The sequence below is a fragment of the Engystomops pustulosus genome, chromosome 5 (assembly GCF_040894005.1).
Source record: "Engystomops pustulosus chromosome 5, aEngPut4.maternal, whole genome shotgun sequence".
Taxonomy (NCBI): Eukaryota; Metazoa; Chordata; class Amphibia; order Anura; family Leptodactylidae; genus Engystomops; species Engystomops pustulosus.
The window spans coordinates 25,144,742-25,166,509 of NC_092415.1; the positions used below are offsets into that span (position 1 = coordinate 25,144,742).

The 21,768-nt window shown below is 41.9% G+C and overlaps 1 protein-coding gene across 49 annotated transcripts in view; it reads right to left on the reverse strand.

The window, feature by feature from the left end:
* RIMS2 (regulating synaptic membrane exocytosis 2) overlaps positions 1-21,768 on the reverse strand; it is a 443,591-nt gene that overhangs the window by 64,557 nt on the left and 357,266 nt on the right. For 36 of the 49 annotated variants that reach the window (XM_072151364.1, XM_072151362.1, XM_072151350.1 and 33 more), the window contains 4 exons: positions 18,724-18,756; positions 11,892-11,927; positions 6,805-6,911; positions 680-852 (listed from right to left, as the gene is read on the reverse strand). In XM_072151364.1, the coding sequence (XP_072007465.1) occupies positions 680-852; positions 6,805-6,911; positions 11,892-11,927; positions 18,724-18,756 (349 nt within the window). The remainder of the gene's footprint in view (positions 1-679; positions 853-6,804; positions 6,912-11,891; positions 11,928-18,723; positions 18,757-21,768) is intronic. The other 13 variants (XM_072151368.1, XM_072151374.1, XM_072151359.1 and 10 more) reach the window with 4 other exon arrangements.

Sequence of the window (21,768 nt, forward strand, 5' to 3'; positions counted from 1 at the left end):
GTGATGTGTATAAGCTCTATGTCTGTGTATATGATGCATGAGTGTATGTGGTATTGTATGTATGTGTGTATATACTGTATGTATATTTTTTAGGGGTAAGTAGCGGCCCCATTCAAAAGTTTGCTATGGGGCCCTGCCTCTCCTAGTTACGCCACTGCTGCACATGTTATACTCAAAATATTGTTCATGCCCGGTAAGTGGATTTAGAATCTGCCTTGAATTCTGCATTGTGGATATACCATAGGAGTCCCTATTAAACAACCCTATTTTGGTGTAGAAGAGACCTTGGTAGGTGATCTTGATATAAAATGTCCTTAAACCATTGGTCTCTATCTTGTGGTTCTCCACCTGTTGCAAAACTACAACTCCCATCATCAGCGACTCTGTGCCAGGGCCCCGACTATAATGTACGGTTTATACCAATAGTCTTCTCATATGGGAAAGTAACATCATAAGGGCCCCCTAAACCTCTTGGGCCCAGGTGCAATCGCAACCTCTGCACCCCCTCAAGTTATGCCCCTGCCAGCGAGGTGTAATGCGTTGGGGTTTTGCAACAACTGGACAGCCTCAAATCAAAGACCTGTGACCAACAATGATGTGAAAGCAATGATCTAGGATGGATACATACATGACATGTATTCCTTGGCTTATGTATAGAGTCATTTATGACCCCGCTCACCTTATTTTGCTGTTCCCTCTCGGCCGCTCCGACTGCACAGACATGTAGCTGGTACTGCTAAACCGGGAGGCACTGCTAGTCCTGGACACAGCGGACACGTCACTCACGTCACTATCAGACGACTTGTTGGAAACATTGTCCGACCCTCGCTGTGGATCCCGGCCTGACCGATACTGGAACACATAGAATACACATCACTTAGCATTCATACCGATCATTGATCCGGGTAAGTATAACTCCTCTGATTGGATTATTAAATTATTATTATAATAGAATATTAATAGATACAAACATAAATATGCGACTTGAAATGTTTATGAGATTGTTGCTGTTCCGCTGATCAATTTTTGGGGATTCATTGTATGTTATCTCCGAAAACCGGTGTGTGGCCCCACCCATTACCACTTGGCCGCGACTATCATAGGGTGTGTTAAATGCTGACAAGATCTGCAATTTCACCACACAGTGCTCACTGCTAAATTCACCATGCTATGAGAGGGACAGTATTCTGGTAAGGACAGGAAAGGGACAGGGAGAGGACTTCCTGCAAGCTCAGGCCGAGATTGACAACACTGGGGCACATTTACTAAGGGTCCGCAGCCGCGAATCCGTCGGGTTTTTCCCGAATATTTCCGATTTGCGCTGTATTTCACTGGATTGTGGCGCACGCGATTGATTTTTGGCGCAATCGCGCCGACTTTCGCGCGACAGAAATCGGGGGGCGTGGCCACCGGACAACCCGAAGGATTCGGAAAAACCGCAGAATTTAAAAAGCCATTTGTGTCGCAAGATCAAGCACTCACATACACCGGAAAAAAGCAGGTGAACTCCAGCGGACCTCGGCGCAGCAGCGACACCTGGTGAATATCGGCGCACGGACCTTAGTGAATCCCGGCAGACCCGAATCAGCGCCGGAGAACCCGCCGCTGGATCGCGACTGGACCGGGTAAGTAAATGTGCCCCACTGTGTTCAAATCAAAAGAGGGAAGTGTGGTTCACTGGCAACCTGGAGAAACATGACTCTTCTATTCAGAAGTTGACCCATTATGTATTTGCGGTACAATGCCTTGATGTCAGATGATTTTAGGTGATATGAGGAGGACTTTCAACCCCTTATTAGCAGGTGTTACTAGTGTGAGGGGTAACAGGTCTTCTTTAAGGCTGATTAAAGCACCTTGAACGAAAGGTACATGAATTAAGAACTAGGAAATTATACATTTAAGAGATGGGAACAACATGTACCTATTAGTGTGTCGTCTAGTAATTGCTAAGTAAATGGACAGGAACATTTTAATACATCTCACTAAATCACTCTTGTTGGTCTTTATGTATTCTGTATGCTGCTGCATTTACAATCCCATTAAAGGCAATTATTTCATCAAAGGCAAATCTGTTACAGCTTAGCCCCTGAACACACTTGCCTAAATGGGATCTATTGGAGTTTCTGAATTTACATACCGTATATACTCGTGTATAAGCCGAGTTTTTCACCACAAAAAATGTGCTGAAAAACGTCCCCTCGGCTTATACATGAGTCAATGCAGAGTAAAAAATACTTAAAAAATAATAAACTTCTATACTCACCCTCCGGTGGCCCCGATGTGCAGCGCTGCTCCCCCGATGTCCGCGCCGCTTGTCTTCAGGCTTCCGCCCGTCTTCTTTCTTCTGCTGGGCGCTGACATGTTTTTCCCCCGGGCGGCGCCCAGTAAGACGTCAGCAGCGGCGTGTCATACTATGCGCCTGACGGCCAGGGGAGAGTGATGGCGGCGCCCAGCAGAAGAAAGAAGACGGCGCGGAAGCAAGAAGACGAGCCGCGTGGACATCGGGGGAGCAGCGCTGCACATCGGGGCCACCGGAGGGTGAGTATATAAGTTTTTATTTTTTTTAATTTAAGTTATTTTTTTAATGCTGGGCAGGCTGTATACTACTGGGGGCAGGCTGTATACTACTGGGGGCAGGCTGGGCTGGCTGTATACTACTGGGGGCAGGCTGGGCTGGCTGTATACTACTGGGGGCAGGCTGGGCTGGCTGTATACTACAGGGGGCAAGCTGGGCAGGCTGTATACTACAGGGGGCTTACTGGCTATATACTGGGGGGGGTCTGTGACCAATGCAATTCCCACCCTCGGCTTATACTCGAGTCAATAGGTTTTCCCAGTTTTTGGTGGTAAAATTAGGGGTCTCGGCTTATACTCGGGTCGGCTTATACTCGAGTATATACGGTAATTTATAAAAGTAAAGGGATTCTCATCCATTGTGCTGCCATTGTACATGCTGGAGATTTTTCAATGTCGTGGGAATGAGGCCTAATATGTTTTTAGTGGTTATTATTAACAATATACAGAGTAAGTCAAAAGTCCAGGGACAGTCTTTTATTTCAGAAACTAAAAGGAATATGACAAATCTGAATCCCCCAACAAGTAATGGGTGAGGGGGATTATATTTTCGGCTATGCCCCTAACATGGTCGCCATCTTGCAATTCGCAATATTGGGTTGCGGGCAAGTTTTTCCAATGGGCAGGTGGCCATGTAACATATCAAAGAAGACCAGAATTGTCTGAGAAATTGATTGCCACAATCAGCTCTGTAATATTTCTTGTGGATTACAAGTTATCAGCACAGAGATTCTCATGCAAGTTCCAAATGATTGGATCTGGCACCAGCATCAGCTCTGTGTTCAGCAAGTCACATTTGTTACATAGTTGTTTTTGCCGCTTTAGGTTTTAGTAACTTTTGGACCACAAGAAATACTGCAAATCTGATTGTGACAATCGATTTCTGATTTAGATTTCATACACCTTTCCATATGGAAAAGTAGTCATCCAATATGGCGGCCATGTGCTGGACATAGCCTGTAAGACAGGCCCCATCGCCCATCACTTGCTGAAGGTTCCCATTGGCATCAATATAGTCAAAAATAGAAATAGACTGCCAAGAACTTTCTATAATTTGTGATAGAATCCAGTAATAGCAATGTTGTTCTGAGACAGGACACAGAGGTGACATGAGGTGAACCTGATCTGAATGATAATCTCCAATTAAGGCTGAAGATTTCTGATATATTCATGCTACAGACATACAGCTGGCATCCAGCGGTATTCATCCAGCCGGGGAAGAGACTGCATTATGTGCCACACTCCATACAGATATGACTTATTAACAAGAGGAAAACAGACATAAATTATCTAGATAAAAGTAAGCATTTCAGAAATTCAATCATCTGTCTATAAAGAGTTTTCTATGCAGATATGATGAGGAGATAAGCTGTGACATCATCTATTATCAGTAGTGATGTAATGATGGGACAGTGTTATCTATATAGAGGTCATTGTACAGGGAGGGGGAGAAGATAAGCTGTGACATCATCTATTGTCAGTAGTGATGTAATGATGGGTCAGTGTTATCTATATAGAGGTCATTGTACAGGGAGGAGGAGAAGATAAGCTGTGACATAATCTATTGTCAGTAGTGATGTAATGATGGGTCAGTGCTATCTATATAGAGGACATTGTACAGGGAGAGGGAGGAGATAAGCTGTGACATCATCTATTGTCAGTAGTGATGTAATGATGGGTCAGTGTTATCTATATAGAGGTCATTGTACTGGGAGGGGGAGGAGATAAGCTGTGACATCATCTATTGTCAGTAGTGATGTAATGATGGGTCAGTGTTATCTATATAGAGGACATTGTACAGGGAGGAGGAGGAGATAAGCTATGACATCATCTATTGTCAGTAGTGATGTAATGATGGGTCAGTGTTATCTATATAGAGGTCATAGTACAGGGAGGAGGAGATAAGCTGTGACATTATCTATTGTCAGTAGTTATGTAATGATGGGTCAGTGTTATCTATATAGAGGTCATTGTACAGGGAGGAGGAGAAGATAAGCTGTGACATCATCTATGGTCAGTAGTGATGTAATGATGGGTCAGTGTTATCTATATAGAGGTCCATGTGCAGGAAGGGGGAGGAGATAAGCTGTGACATCATCTATTGTCATTAGTGATGTAAGGATGGGTCAGTATTATGTATATAGAGGTCATTGTACAGGGAGGGGGAGGAGATAAGCTGTGACATCATCTATTGTCAGTAGTGATGTAATGATGGGTCAGTGTTATCTATATAGAGGTCATTGTACAGGGAGGGGGTGGGGATAAGCTGTGACATCATCTATTGTCAGTAGTGATGTAATGATGGGTCAGTGTTATCTATATAGAGGTCATTGTACAGGGAGGGGGAGGAGATAAGCTGTGACATCATCTACTGTCAGTAGTGATGTAATGATGGGTCAATGTTATCTATATAGAGGACATTGTACAGGGAGGGGGAGGAGATAAGCTGTGACATCATCTATTGTCAGTAGTGATGTAATGATGGGTCAGTGTTATCTATATAGAGGTCATTGTACAGGGAGGAGGAGGAGATAAGCTGTGACATCATCTATGGTCAGTAGTGATGTAATGATGGGTCAGTGTTATCTATATAGAGGTCCATGTACAGGGAGGGGGAGGAGATAAGCTGTGACATCATCTATTGTCAGTAGTGATGTAATGATCGGTCAGTGTTATCTATATAGAGGACATTGTACAGGGAGGGGGAGGAGATAAGCTGTGACATCATCTATTGTCAGTAGTGATGTAATGATGGGTCAGTGTTATCTATATAGAGGTCATTGTACAGAGAGGAGGAGGAGATAAGCTGTGACATCATCTGTTGTCAGTAGTGATGTAATGATGGGTCAGTGTTATCTATATAGAGGTCATTGTACAGGGAGGGGGAGGAGATAAGCTGTGACATCATCTATTGTCAGTAGTGATGTAATGATGGGTCAGTGTTATCTATATAGAGGTCATTGTACAGAGAGGAGGAGGAGATAAGCTGTGACATCATCTATTGTCAGTAGTGATGTAATGATGGGTCAGTGTTATCTATATAGAGGTCATTGTACAGGGAGAGGGAGGAGATAAGCTGTGACATCATCTACTGTCAGTAGTGATGTAATGATGGGTCAGTGTTATCTATATAGAGGTCATTGTACAGAGAGGAGGAGGAGATAAGCTGTGACATCATCTATTGTCAGTAGTGATGTAATGATGGGTCAGTGTTATCTATATAGAGGTCATTGTACAGGGAGAGGGAGGAGATAAGCTGTGACATCATCTATTGTCATTAGTGATGTAATGATGGGTCAGTGTTATCTATATAGAGGACATTGTACAGGGAGGGGGAGGAGATAAGCTGTGACATCATCTATTGTCAGTAATGATGTAATGATGGGTCAGTGTTATCTATATAGAGGTCCATGTACAGGGAGGGGGAGGAGATAAGCTGTGACATCATCTATTGTCAGTAGTGATGTAATGATGGGTCAGTGTTATCTATATAGAGGTCATTGTACAGGGAGGAGGAGGAGGAGATAAGCTGTGACATCATCTATTGTCAGTAGTGATGTAATGATGGGTCAGTGTTATCTATATAGAGGTCATTGTACAGGGAGGAGGAGGAGATAAGCTGTGACATCATCTATTGTCAGTAGTGACCTAGGTCAGTAGGCCTAAATTTATGCAAAGGAAAGAGAATAGCCCTTCAGAGAGACCCTCAGGAAGGAGAACATTTCAAACAGGGTGCCTACATGGTGAAGTTGGCAGAGGAGAAAAAAGTTTCCAAAAAGGGACTTCGAGAAGGAGCAGATGTTCCCAGGGGACCAGAATGGATAAGGAGGTTCCCCACAGGGAACCAGCAGAGAGAAAGGGTGCTCAAAAGGTAGAAGGAGGTTCCCCCATGGAGCCTACAGTACATCAGAGTTACAGCTTTGAACCATTAGGGAAGATGAAGTTCTCTGCTGGACCACTAGTGATGAGAAGATCTTCCCCTATCGTGGAACAAGAAAGGCTTTCAGGAAAATTATTGAGATGCTTTGCTGAATATTAATGGCGCTAGGCGATCCAGACCAAACAGAAAAACCTAAAAATCAAAAACATCTGACCTTTTAACATCTTGAGCCGTGACTAATAAGCTCTAACGCAGAATTGTAACCAATGAGGCCTAGTCCACAATCCTGACGTGGGTGTAGACCACTGATGTGCAGAGTTATGGGTACGAGCAGACAGGCCTCTCCTCACCTTGGAATGATAATCTTTCTCTAGCCTGGAGTCTGACCCCGCCACCTGCTTGTACTTATTCATCTTCATTTTCATCTGTCGATTTCTCTCTTCTACATCCATGGAACCTGTAAAAATCAGAGTGAAGCCATTACTTCAAAGTGCAGACTAATATAGTCCCTATCAACAACTAACTACCAGACTCGACAATATAATAAACACTTACCATTAGGGAATATGGGATACATTTTAATAATTAGGGGTTTCTAATCTTAGGATAAGTCATAAATTTTCCCATCATTCATCTGATCTGTGCTCTGGGACCGGCACAGCTCCGTCAGTGTGTAGTGGCCATGAATGGTACAGCAAATTTTTCAGATTCAAGTAAATGTAACACAAATGCAGTACCATTCATGGCCACTAGAGCAGTGCCTGTTGGAAAGTATTGCAGCACAATGGTGCAAGTGATGGGTGATAAATCACTTATGTGATATTAGTGACCTATCCCGAGAATAAGTTATCGATACTGAAGGTCCCCTTTAAATAGATAAACATGGCTGCTTTCTTCCATAACAGGGCCACATCTCATCAGAGGTTGAAAGTGGTATTGCAGCTCATTTCCATTTATTTTCATAGGGCCAAGTTGCAGTGCCAGACACCAGACAGCATGTGTAAAACACCTTTAAAGGAACACTCAAGTCAAAGCTCATTGATTTGTACCTTGTGCAGGGCCGGAAGGGAGGAGCAGGACTCCAGGTTGTAGGAATACAATGATAATGAGTCCTGCTCCTCCCTCCAGGTCTTGTACAATGACTTATCCAATGGATTAGCTTAGTGTCCCTTTAAATGTTTCCATTGGACATAATAAATGCAGAGACTTTATGTTGTATCTGAAAGCACAAAGCGAGGACTAAAATCTAGCACATAAGCTCTGACCAGCCATGCAGGACCCGCGGGATAGATGATAAATGCTCTCCCCTGGTGATGCAGAATATGACCCCATTCAATGCACTGTGGTTGTTGCATGTTGAATGTGGTTTGAAGCCGATAAACACCAGAAACTTTGCAATGAGCAAAATGCCTTGTCATAAAAGCAATGGAGACCACAAAATACAGAGACATGATACTTTGCAATGAAAGTCAGTGTTGTAGCATCCCCCTGCCAGCCAGATCAGAGAAATAACATCTATGAATAGTCCTGATATTGATAGATACCATTGGGAATGATTTATCAGAGATTGTGAGACAGTTTTAGGGCATACAGCCAAGAATTTCCACCCTTACACCACCCCCATTCCCCACTTTGCATGGAGGGTTGTGAAGTGGGTTGTGACTGATGGCACGGACTATAGTGCACTTTTATACCAGGCCAGAAATGCCCAGCAGCACAACCCCCAGCGAATTCATCAGGAGGCTGGACCTTCCCGTTAGATCCGGCAGTAGCTAGGCGGTGGGATTCACATCATACGCATGTGCAACATTTGCCAATATATAATAAATCCCCTCCATTTTTTAAAAAAATGTTATTGTGTGGAGACAGAAGATTCTGGCGGCTTGTGGTACTGAGGTTCTGAGACCAGGAGGTTGTGGAAGCCATGACCGATCTCCTGGAGATCTTTGGCCTGGTGGTTTTTCCGAGTCACAAACATATTTCTACCAAGGCCGGCCCGGCCACCATGGAACTCAGATTTGGACTGGAGGGACCTGGTCATCCATCTCTCCAGACTTAGGCCCCTTTCACGTGAACGTATTAAAACAGTGCTACATGTAATATACTGTTTCATACGGGTAGTATAAACCGCATTCACTACAATGGGCAATACGGTCATCCATTTAAATGGCCATATTGCCCACCATACATAAAAAGAGCCTATATGTCCTATTTTCTCCGGTTTTGCCATACCGTACATTCCCACATAGAAGCCTATGGAGGAATGTTTAAAATATTTGTTGCATATGGTTGTGCACTGTAAGCTGCCATATATACATGTAGTATCAAAGGATTTTGGCGTTGAGCAAGATGAATCGTTTTAAAAAACGTTGTCTATATACGGCCAAATACTGCACTGAAATACATGACTGAAAAAAGGATATGTCGAGGTGAAAGGGGCCTTACAGGAAGGAACCACCTGGTAGACGCTCCCTGCAAACTGTAGCTCTTGGGTGCTCCCCAAGCCCAAGTAAAGGCTCAAGGAGGGGGGCTATGTTTTGAGAGACTCCTGATCTTCTAAGAAATTCTGCTGTGACCGGGGCAAAGCTTCAGACCATGCCTAAAAGTGTTCCAGGAAGTCGGTCACAGCTTCTCGACCTCCCGCTTCAAACCGATTCAATTTGGACCAGATTTTTTTGAATCGTTAAAATCAATTTTTTAAGAAATTTGCTCGTCTCTTCATGTGCTAAGATCCAGTTGAGCCTATAATGGACATATGTTTAAAACCAACAGCCAATGAGTTGAGTTACAACTGCAGGGGAGGGGCAAGAACAGAATCAAGGGGCGTGTCTCAGACTTCCAAAATTGCTCCCTGTTGACACGGTAGCTCAACTATTGTCACAGATCAGAGCCCTAATGGTGATATGGAACTAGAAGGCCAAACATAAACAACCATCCACTTTAGATATGGACTTAAATATGACTTTTTAGGGGCCTGAATGGACAGTCATGTTAAGTCCCACTAAGCTGTACCCACTGGGCTATGCTGGACCACAGCATCTTACACTTCCAAGGAATCTTAAATCTCGAAAATACCTTAATCCAAAACTTTCCAGTATAACTAGATATTATGGAGGATCAGAGGCTAGTTACACGCTCTGCTGCCAAAATGTAATTCTTTCACTAAGAGCCGCAGAATATAACGATATGGAAATGATACATCTTGTCAACCACGGAACAGAACTGTCCTATTAATATGCAATGGTGCTCAGAAATATGGCCTGTAGTCCCCTACGGCTACCTAAAGGGTACATTCATCATTTAGCTCTATCATCTGAGAATATTAATCTTAGACTTGTCACCGTGAGCTGCGCTCTTCTGGGATCTCAGAGCGAACAGTACAAAAAGGATCAATACATAGAAATATACTGTGGTTTTGTACCTGCTGTGTGCCATACATAATCCTACTGCCTCATATTATGGTATAGAAGCCTTTGGACCCCCATAGACGCCAGGGCCTGAATGTGACTACTACCTGTGCTCCCCTGCTTGACTACGGATAGATATAGCAGAGAGGAGTCTGCTGTGTGGTGAACTGCTAATATGCTTCTAATAAGAACTGTCTCCCAATACGGGGTGGCTGGGTGTCATCTAACCCAATCCAACTACTCGGGTAGGGTGTGAAATGTCCTTTCTAGAATTCCATCCTTTATGTGAAATCTCTCCCATTTACCGATTATAAAAAACGCCTTCAAAATAGCAAATTAGCAGAGAAGAGTCATATTTTGCCTGACATTGGTCACACAGAGAGACGGAAGGGAAAGGGTCTCATCAGATTCTACCCGAATATTTGGTTCTGCTGGACCTAGATAATACGCTGGTGTCATATTAAACATAGGAAGGTCATCATTCAGATTGCATCTGAATTGTGGTTCTGTGATCTACAGAGCCAGAGATAATGGCGGTTAAAGGGAACCTGTCATCAGAAATTGGCCTAATAAACCACTTCCAGTATGTTGACAAGCAGCTGAGCAGCTTCTACAGCATGTTTCTTTCATGATCCAATGTGGTTGCATCATACAGAAAATCTACTTTGAAGTAAGATGTGAATTGGCTCAGTGAAGTCAAGGAGGTGGAGGGTTTAAAACTAAAGTCAAGGAGGCGGTAGAGTTTAACACTGAAGTAGAGTTTTCTTTGTCTCAGAATACCCTATTCACTGTAATTGATAGTTCTGCATCCAGGGACATCATTGACCACATCTTCTGATGTCAGTCACATAATAGGAAGTGTTCAGAGGCAGGGAGAGCTGGACTTTGGTGTTAGAATCTCCACCTCCCTGACTTTATACAGCCAACTTACATCTTACTTAAAAGTTGATTTTCTGGATTACGCCACTAACCTGGGCCATGAAAAACACTTCATCAAGCTGTTCAACTGTTAGGCAACATACTGATAATAGTTTATAAGGTCAATTTCTGATGACAGGTTCCCTTCAAGAAGTAGCAGAAATTGGATTTTTATTTTCTTCTCACATTCACAGATATGTTTTTATTGGTCTGTATCTCTGGTTCTGTAAATCAAAGATTTGTGCTGTTTGAAAGAAGAGATAATTATCTTTAATATGACACAAAAATCAAGTATGTAGGTCCTATACAACAGAAGATAGGGGCATCTGAAGTGATGCTCTCCTCCAGCTTCTGAGCATGACTGATAACCAAAAAGTCTGCTAATTTGCATAAAATTATGTTTTTATAGGTAAATAAGTGAGATGTGACATTAAAGTTGGCACTCTAGAAAGGCCATTTCATAACCTCCTGAGAAGCTGGTAGTTTGGTAAAACTAGTGACAGGACATTTACTACCAGGATGAAGGACTGTAAACCAGGCACACTAACATACTGGTGTCTACCCCCTCTTGTAGGAACCATTCTTTTTTAAGCTCCTTACAAACTTGTTTCTATAAAAAAAAAATCTCTGAAAATAATGCAAATGAGCCTGAAGGCTCCAGGCTAAATTAACACCTATGGAGCTCAGAGCCCCTAAGGCTCATTTGCATCATTTTCAAAGAGTTTTTTTGAAAAAAAAAAAAAAGTTTCAGCAGCAGCTGGAGAGCCTAAGGTTTTCACCCTTACGCTTAATATTTTTTGCTGCATCTACTCTATTGACATGAATGGGAGGTAGATTTTATTCACTTTGTAAACCTAATGCAAGGTAGTAAAGACATCTGTATGATAACCCACACAATCCCCTCATGACTTTCAATGGTGAGGATTTGGGAGAAAAACTGGCTGTCATACATAGTAAAATGCAGAAATATCTGTAGCATTGTAAAGATGTATTCTACGATCTGTGCATAAATTCTGAACAAAAAAATGGAAATGAACATGAAAAAATAACACAACACGATAAAACAAAACCCCCGATGTGTCCAGTCACACAACCTGCTATTAGCCCCGTACCTGGATCCCCATTCTCTTGTTCTGCCGTCCTGCCGTCTAGAAATAAAAATGATAAATGTAATGGAAAACGTGAAATGGAAACAATGGAGCAAAAACGAAAATGAAGAAAAGTAAACTCCACATGTAACCAGCACAATAGAGGGGATGGGAGATGGATAAATTAGGAATGGTACAAATATCAGACTAGGAGCACACTTGGCCGGACCTTTTCTATTATGGTATAATATACAAACACCTTTCATCCAAAGAGACGCTCTACATGTTCAGGGGCAGACTTGGCATCCGCTAATATCTATCTCTCTATTTACCGACCTACAGTATCTATATCATATCTATGAAAGGTCCAAGAAGGACTGGTACAAACCCCAATAGGGGAAAGTACACTCCAATCCAAGACCGGGGCAACCAGGGTCCCTTTAAAATATCCAAAGCTTTTCAAGCTGCTTAAAAGAAGCCCATTAGACAAAACGTAGCGTTTCGAATAAAACCCTTTTTTTCTTTTGAAGTTATTGCGATTTGGAAAGCTGCTTATTTTTTCTTCTATCTGTAATATCTATCCATCTATGAATATGTAGTATCTATCCATCTCTATTAGAGATGAGCGAACACTAAAATGCTCGGGTGCTCGTTATTCGAGACGAACTTTTCCCGATGCTCGAGTGCTCGTATCGAATAACGAGCCCCATTGAAGTCAATGGGAGACCCGAGCATTTTTTTGCTAAAGAACAGTGCTTAATTAAATATTCCAGATGTTTCCTGATGTTTTGCTTGTTAGAACACATTGAAATAACACTATTCTTCACCTTCCAGGTGTTCGCACGTGTCTCCCGCTAAGTTAGGAGATGTTCGGAACATCTGGAATGTGAAGAATAGTGTTCTTTCAATGTGTTCTGCACTGAAATGCTCCTGTGTTCACTGTTTTTAATGTTTTAATTCTATTCTTCACTTTGCAGATGTGCGCGCGTATCTCCGAACCTATCGGAAGACACGCACGCACACCTGCAATGTGAAGAATAGTGTTATTTCAATGTGTTCTTACAAGCAAAACAATAAACAATAAAAACACTGTTCTTCACTTAATTTAATGCTCGATCGTGAGCAGGGGAAATACTCGTCCGAGTAACGAGCCGGTCCGAGTATGCTAATACTCGACTGAGCAGTATACTCGGACGAGTATACTGCTCATCTCTAATCTCTATCCATCTGTAATATCTATCTATCCATCTGTAATATCTATCTATCTAGAAACTCTCTAATATCTAGCCATCTACTTCTCCTTTTTATCTAACTACAACATGGAGATTTTATCACTTGATTTAGTCGCAATTCCCAGTGCACAGCCAGCAATTGCACGTTTTGCGCCATTGTTTTTCTATCAAGGAGGCTAAAGTCTCCTTATAGATTCAGTGGTGGACAGGGTTTGCAATATCTATCTATCTGCTATCCATTTCCTATCTATACCACTATTGTATCTATATTCTATCTATCTCCTATCTATCTATATTGTATCTATATTCTAGCTATCTCCTATCTATCTATATTGTATCTATCTCCTATCTATCTCCTATCTATCTATATTGTATCTATATTCTAGCTATCTCCTATCTATCTATATTCTAGCTATCTCCTATCTATCTATATTGTATCTATCTCCTATCTATCTATATTGTATCTATATTCTAGCTATCTCCTATCTATCTATATTGTATCTATATTCTAGCTATCTCCTATCTATCTATATTGTATCTATCTCCTATCTATCTCCTATCTATCTATATTCTAGCTATCTCCTATCTATCTATATTATATCTATATTCTAGCTATCTCCTATCTATCTATATTCTAGCTATCTCCTATCTATCTATATTCTAGCTATCTCCTATCTATCTATATTGTATCTATATTCTAGCTATCTCCTATCTATCTATATTCTAGCTATCTCCTATCTATCTATATTCTAGCTATCTCCTATCTATCTATATTGTATCTATCTCCTATCTATCTATATTGTATCTATATTCTAGCTATCTCCTATCTATCTATATTGTATCTATATTCTAGCTATCTCCTATCTATCTATTCCCCTATTCTATTGAGATCATGAATTTACTTTAAGGTAACGTGTTACAATGTGACAACTTGTCATTTAACCCAACAGTAGTGGATGAAACAGTCAAGGTAGATCTTCTTGGCACATGTTCTTCCTAATGTATAAAAATATAAGAAATCTGCTGTAAACTCTACAATTATCTGTCACTGTATGAAAGTCATTTATCAAAGTCCAGACTGGAAATAGCATCATGTCAGCTTCACTCTGTCACTGCCATCTCCCAGTCATCTCAAGAGGCTGCACCGTGCTGAGACGCTATCGGTATATATACTGGATGTGCACCGTATGGCCCACATTTATTAAAGCCCCTGTGCCAGTTTTTTGTCTGACTATGCACGTTCTTTTTTAGTGCGAACTGCTTATATGTATTTATAAAGTTTCTGCGACACATTTGTGCTATATCCAACTCAACACAAAATTCTGCACTGAAGGGGGCGCTCCGGTGCTTAGACGGACCGTGCTCCACATTTATCATCCAGTGTCCGACAGAATTGTGTTGCACGCTCTATGTTAAAATCGCACCAAAAAAAGTTGGTGCCCTCTGTCGGAGCTGTGCAGGGGGCTCCAGATTCATGAAGAAATCCTGAATTTGGCGCCTTCTGCACTGTACACTGTTTTGATAAATGTGAACTTGTATGTGTAATGGATGTGCACTGTATGTGTGGTGGACCAGTTACGCCCTCTCATATATCCTCCGGTAAAATTCTAGTATAACGTAGCAGCTGAATGATGAGATTTTTGGTATTATCATTAATAACAGCTATAGTGGGATCAGAGAAATCCCAAATAGCTTGAACAACCATTAAGGTGAAGAATAATGGGAACATAAAATAAAACAAAATGTACTTACCCTGCTCTGCCTCTCTGTTCCCAAAAGTGACCCCAGATCCGCTGAAAGTGTTGGAGGTCATGTGACTGCCGCATCCAAACAGTGACCACTCTGGGATTGCAAGGCCACTGATTGGCCGAGGCAGTCACATGATTACCTGCATTTTCCTATTCAAGTTACTCCACTGCCTCTACATTCTAGATTCTAGACAATGCCCAGAAGATTCCCTCCAACCACCAAATCTCCCTATCAATCAACCACAGAAAGGGGTAGAGCAGTGAAGACGGTAAGCTGCAATCCTGGAACGTATTTTGCACAGTACTGCTGCTACTTACAACACACACAAAGGTATGGTTACACATCTCTACAGGGGCAATAACTAACACTGTCTGCAAAGGCAAAAAACACGTACACATTTGTAAATATTATCACTATGGCAGTGCTATACAATGGTCATAAAGCAGTATAAGTATACTAGTATGATTGATATACAGCAAACGGCAGTAGCAACAAACAGGAGTAAAATCTGTGAATAGGGACTTTATACCTGCATGTATGTCCTGATAGTAAACATTTGGCATATTTAATTAAATTTTGATACTTTGCTGAAATAAAAGCAATATTTTCAATATGAGTTAAAGAACAAACTACCATCAAAATCCATCCATGATAAGCCAAAGACACTTACACATAGATCCAGGCACCTTGACTATGGTAATTTCTTATATTTGTTATCCATGGCCTCCTTCCTTCTAAAATCAACGTTTAAAATCATGATAATTAGCCAAAAGGGCGCTGGGTGGCGTTACAAATGCCCCTATGTGCTGTAGCTTCACATGCTGTTACACTGTGCATGAGCACTCCCCTCCTACCACTGTGAGATATTACAGCAGGCACGGGGAAGGAGATGGTGGAGGGAGAGTTTGTGTAACAGCCTGTGAAGCTACAGTACCGAGGGGCTATGGTAACATCCCTCAGGTCACTTCAGACTCAATAGTATAATTTGAATACAATCTTCTGGATAACAAATATATAACAAATATAAGAAGATTAGCACAGTCACGGCGCCTGGATCTATGAGTAAGTGGATCTAGTTTATAATGCTTGATTTTGATGGTAGATTTTAAAAAGTCAGCTGTCTTGCTGTGTGGGACCACTAAGCTGGCAACATGAATTTAGGGTCCCAAACATCATCAGCTTCTCTATGGCTTTTGCTCAGTCACCTAGAAAACCAAATGGAAAGTTGATGCGGATAGGGTGAGATGGGTCCACATGAGCAACAGGCACAAGTGCAATGCATCTGGTATGGTGGAGCACAGCATATGTCGCGTCACTAGAATATTCCGGATACAGGAAAGTGATGTGTACGGCCCTGGGCTACACCCGGGGCACCATGTCCTGGAGGCTCTTGCTAGACCCATGTCAATTTTCTACTCAGTTTTCTCTCCGATCCGCAACAGGCAGAGCTCAATAAGAATGTGACCCTAAACCAGACTGTGACCCTAAAACAGAGCTGTAAATAGTCAAGCTGGTGGTATACTGTTCTTAATGTGCCCGACAGATTCCCTTGAAGAGATAAACTGGTGGCTGGACGGGATTCCACCAGCGTCTTCAATATAATACTATGATATACAATAGTTTAAATGGTCAATTAGTTTTCAGCAAAGTTTGCATAAAGCAAACACAAAAAATCTTTGTAACAAATATTATGAGATAAAAGTGCTCCCTTCTCCACTTACATTGGCTCTTATCATTCTCCCTCTTTATCGGCTTCGCACCCTGGAATTTAGTTGAATTCTCTCTTGCTAACATGTTGCAGAAGCTCAGTAAGGTTTCAGATTTCTTAGTAGTTAAATGGAGGAGGAAGGAGCAAGAGAAAATATGTCACCCATAGTGCACTGCAGGTTAGCAGACAACGACTGCCGACAAAAATGCTACTAAATTATGAGGCTTACAAGTCCCACAGAGACTAGGATCAGTGTTACCCCTTGTGTATCCTGATTTCTGCAAAGTTCTGCAAAAGGTAAGGTAATATTTACAGGGAACCGTTCAGCAGAAAATGACCTAATAAATCACTACCTTTATATTGTCATACAGCTAATGTAAATTGACTGTATAAAGTCATGGGGGAGTAAAGCTCAGCACTGGAGTCAAGCTCTCCCTGCCGGAGTATGTTCGTCTTAACTGTGAGTGACAGTCCTATGTTCTGGGACATAAGTAACCAGAAATCTATGGATTGGGGTATGATGTCGATCACAGCAGAGGGGGCGTTCTGAAATCCACCTAATCTACAGGGTCCAAAGTCCCAGGACACCCGCTTTTCCAGAGGAAAATGATCTACTCCAGCAAGTAATGTGAGGGGACCCATCTTTTAGGCTATGTCCAGAATGTGGCATCTTGAAAGTTGCCATAATGGATCAAGGGTAAGTAAGAACCAGGGAGAGTTTGACTTAAAGGAAACCTACCACTGCTCGCATGATAAAATCATGCGAGCAGACCACCTGGTAGGCTATTTAATACTGATGCCGGCACATATTTTAGTTCGGCACGGCGATCGTTAGTTTAGATAAAAAAATGTTTTACTCACATATGAAAATATTCCTCCGGTGCTACCCCTACGTCATCTTCGGAAGGGAGATGCCTTCCGATCTTTAATTATTCACGCCTCCTTCATTGTAGCCGTTTCCTTCGGGTGCCGAGAGCCGTGACGTCACCAAGCTCTCGGCACCTATCGCGCATGTGCAGATACTAACTCTCACACAGCCGGACAGCGATAGGTGCCGAGAGCTTGGTGACGTCACGGCTCTCGGCACCCGAAGGAAACGGCTACAATGAAGGAGGCGTGAATAATTAAAGATCGGAAGGCATCTCCCTTCCGAAGATGACGTAGGGGTAGCACCGGAGGAATATTTTCATATGCAAGCAAAACATTTTTTTATCTAAACTAACGATCGCCGTGCCTAACTAAAGTATGTGCCGGCATCAGTATTAAATAGCCTGCCAGGTGGTCTGCTCGCATGATTTTATCATGCGAGCAGTGGTAGGTTTCCTTTAATGTCTTAACTCGCAGCTTCGGTGACTTTGTACATCCAACTTACATCTAAGCTTGAAGTTGATTTTTCAGATGACGCCACCTCACTGGGTCATGAAGTAAACATGATATGGAAGGTGTTAAGCTGTTTCACAACATACTGCTAGTGATTTATTAGGTCAGTTTCTTTTGACCGGTTCCCTTCAAGCAAAAAGTTGCATAAATTATAAAAGAGAATGCTAGAGCTAGCTGCTGTGACTCACTGCTCCACCTCCTCTCTCCATATACTCCGTGATATACTCAGTGAGCGTCTGTCTGTCTTCCTAGCAAGATGAAATTCAGCAAAGATTTCAGAGTGCAAAGCCGTTTAGGAAGGTAAGAGGGAGGATGACAGTGGACAAAAAGTGAAAAAAACACTTACCTCTGATAAGATATGTTACTAGGTTCCTTGTTGTCTCTTGTACTACTGATTTATGCTAAGTTTTCTGAAAGTTGAAAAGTAAGGCCACGTAATTGGCACTCTATGGTGGGGTGTTGACACCTGGATATTGATATTTTTTCTCGGTTTTTATCCATTTCTAATTGGGGAAGAAAACCATAGTGATCTCCCTCGGAATGATAAAACCTGCCCTCGTCATCTTGACGTCTGAAGTTTTACAGGACTAGACCCATTAGTGAATATATAATGGTTATGATCCTTCCATTTCTATTTTGTTCATTCTAGAATCATTCTAGTCGTCAAAATCGGACAAAAATAGAAAACATGAAAGGGCCATCTTCTGTACGGTGAAAAGAGACAGGCACAGAGCAGACAAAGAGACAGCGACAAGACAAAGAAGAAGCAAAGATTCGAGACACAGACCTGAGTTTCGTCTTCGTGGCGAGTCCAAGTCTTCTGTGGCGACACGATGCAATGACAGACAGAGACAAAGGAGATGGGAGTGAGTGTGAGACTCCGAGAAGAAAGCAACATACACTCGAGGAAAAGCACCTCGCACAGGTCCAGATAAAGCACAGACAGATGACATAGAATGAACAGGGACACAGAGACAAAGAGGACAATAGAAAAGAGACTGGCAGGACACGAGCTACAGGAGAAAATCATTAGGAAGGCAATTCAACACGGAAGAAGCAGGACGATCAATAACTACTCCAGATGACACAGTTATAAAGAAGTATAGAAAAGTCCTGAGGTACTGTGATGTCAAAAATATAAAGGTATGACTGTGGTCCTATAAAAACCCAAAACGATTTGTATAAAAATTCCTTTAATCCAGCATTCAATATTCTAGAACATTCATATTATCCATTTTGATACACGCTGGATTGATGGAATTTTACTGTACATACAGTATGATTGTGATATCATGACATCGGACATGAAGTAAACCCAATCTACAGAGTCCAAAGTCCCAGGACACCCTCTTTTCCAGAATGACAGGAAAATGACATATCTACTCCAGCAAGTAATGAGTGAGGGAACCCATCTTATAGGCTATGGCGGGATGTGGCCGCCATCTTAAAAGTTGCCATAATGGATCAAGGGTAAGTTTTTCTAATGGGGATTGATTGCTGCAGATGTGTAATATCTCTTGTGGTTTTAAAATGTATCAACAAAAAAAGTTAAATAACTGGGAACGTTCACTGTGATGCACAGCTATGTGACATGTTGTCCGTGGTGCTGATCCAATCGTTCTGAACGAGCATTAGAATCTGTGGAAAATTTTCTGTGGTGATTACTTTTGAACCACAAGAGATATTACAGATCTGATTACAACAATCAATTCCTGGGACAATTCTGGTGTTCTCTCATATGCCATGACCCCCTTCCCATTGGAGAAACATCGTATGGGATATAGAGGGATTCAAGATGGCCGCCATGTTCCAGACATCCTTTGCTGGAGGATTAGGTATGTTATTTTCCTTCTCGTTTCTGGGAGTGCTGGCACTGACGACTCACCCTATAAAGTGATCAGTTAGGGTTGGTTCACACCGTGAAATTTGGCACAGATTTTCAGCTAATAAATCTGTGTCATTATGAGTTGCGCTTTCCTACGCATATATTTTCATAACCATAGATTCATATAACCCCATATGAAAAAATCTGCCTTTATTACCTATAGCAACTAATCACAGCGGGGCTTTTATTGCTAAACAGCAGACTATAAAATGAAAGGTGATCTGTGATTGGTCACTAAGGACAATGAAGACAATTTTTAGGATGTTTTGTATTTTATAAATTAAAACAATAAAAATTACACCCGTCATTCAGATTCTAAATAGCATGATAAAGAATGAGCTTTATGTACTGTAGAAACCTACCTAAAGAAATGTATAAAAAAAAAAACCCTTGAATAAGGCTCAATGTGAGGAGCCAAATCATCTGGGTAAATTTAGAAATCAGATATGATCATTAGAGGTTGTAGGCCCAAAGCCTTGGGCTGCAATACTGAGAGCATCTGACGATCTTAGTGGTAAGGTGCTGCTGTCATGGAGACCAAACACAACTTGCAATCCCCAAGTACATCATTAGTTTAGGTTTAGATGTTAATGTGAGTAAACGCTGACATAGTTTGTGATGCCGCCTCATATCTCCATGACCCTGCACCACACCTGACAGATATAATAGGGACATGTGGTTCTCAGAATCTCTCAGTCCTGCACACTCGGGGCTTGGGCCTAACATTTTAGGCCATTACACAGTGTTTCAACTTAACACTATGTGCAAGGAAAGTTAGTGTAAACATCAGACATTTTACCTCACAGACAAGCATTACAGACACCACTCATCTTCTCTAGATAAGAAGATGAGACTGCTCACACACCATTTTAAACAAAAGTGGATCTGGTGAGGGTTGGGAAAAGGACTATTGGTTTCCGTCAGATTTATGATCTGTCAGATTTCACGCTACCTCATTATAAATTCGGTGAAGGCAGCGTCAGGGCACAATGGAAACAACATCAGCATAAAAAATGACTTCATATGTTGCCCCCCCCCCTCGTTAGGCTAGACAACAGACCCAAATATCTGGGGTCAGCTGTGGACCCCACCACAATTCCGATATTTATGGCCTTACAATAGACAAGCACATCTTTCCTGAAAAAGACTCACTCTAAGGCTACATTCACACGAACGCATGGGGGGACCTATACACGGCCGACGTATATACGGCGTATATACGTCCCCCATACACTTCTATGGGCTCACGGCCCTGTATGTGCGGCACTGTACCGCTCTGTAGCCCGTAGAAAGATACGACATGTCCTATCTTTCTATGGAATACGGCGGCATGCACTGTATATCCCTATGGAGATGGGCGGGGGTGAGCAGCGCTCATCCCCTGCGCCGATGTATGCCCTCAGTACTACCGTACGGTGGGCATACATCATACAAATAATGTTCATTGTTTTCTCACATCCTTAAAATGAACATTTTGACATCTGCTCCAAAACGTTAAGACCACATGGCTGAAGGATGAAGGTCCTCTATTTATCCAATTGTTTTGAGTACAGAATTTTTGTTAAAGGTTATTCCCATCTTGGATATCTACGAAATGCCTTAGATATCTGATAGATCTGGGTCCTGCTTTTGGAAACTTCATCTGTCTTGAGAACTAGGATCTTCCAACTCCCATAATGCTTCAGAAAATAAAGGCCAAGCATGCACAGCGCTCAACTTTCATTATTATGGAAGTCCTAAAATAAGATCAGCAGAGAGGCTTAGCTATCCTCTGTAATCCCATAGTGAAAGGGCAACTATGAGGTGGCAAAAGAGTAGTTAGGTTTCCCCTGTTCTCAGGCTGAGGATGAAGTAGAGGAACCAATACAGCAACCAAGACTTTTTTTCTCCAACATCAGTATTTTTTCAACTATATCGGTACAAAAGAGAAGGGTTCAGGGTTTGGCA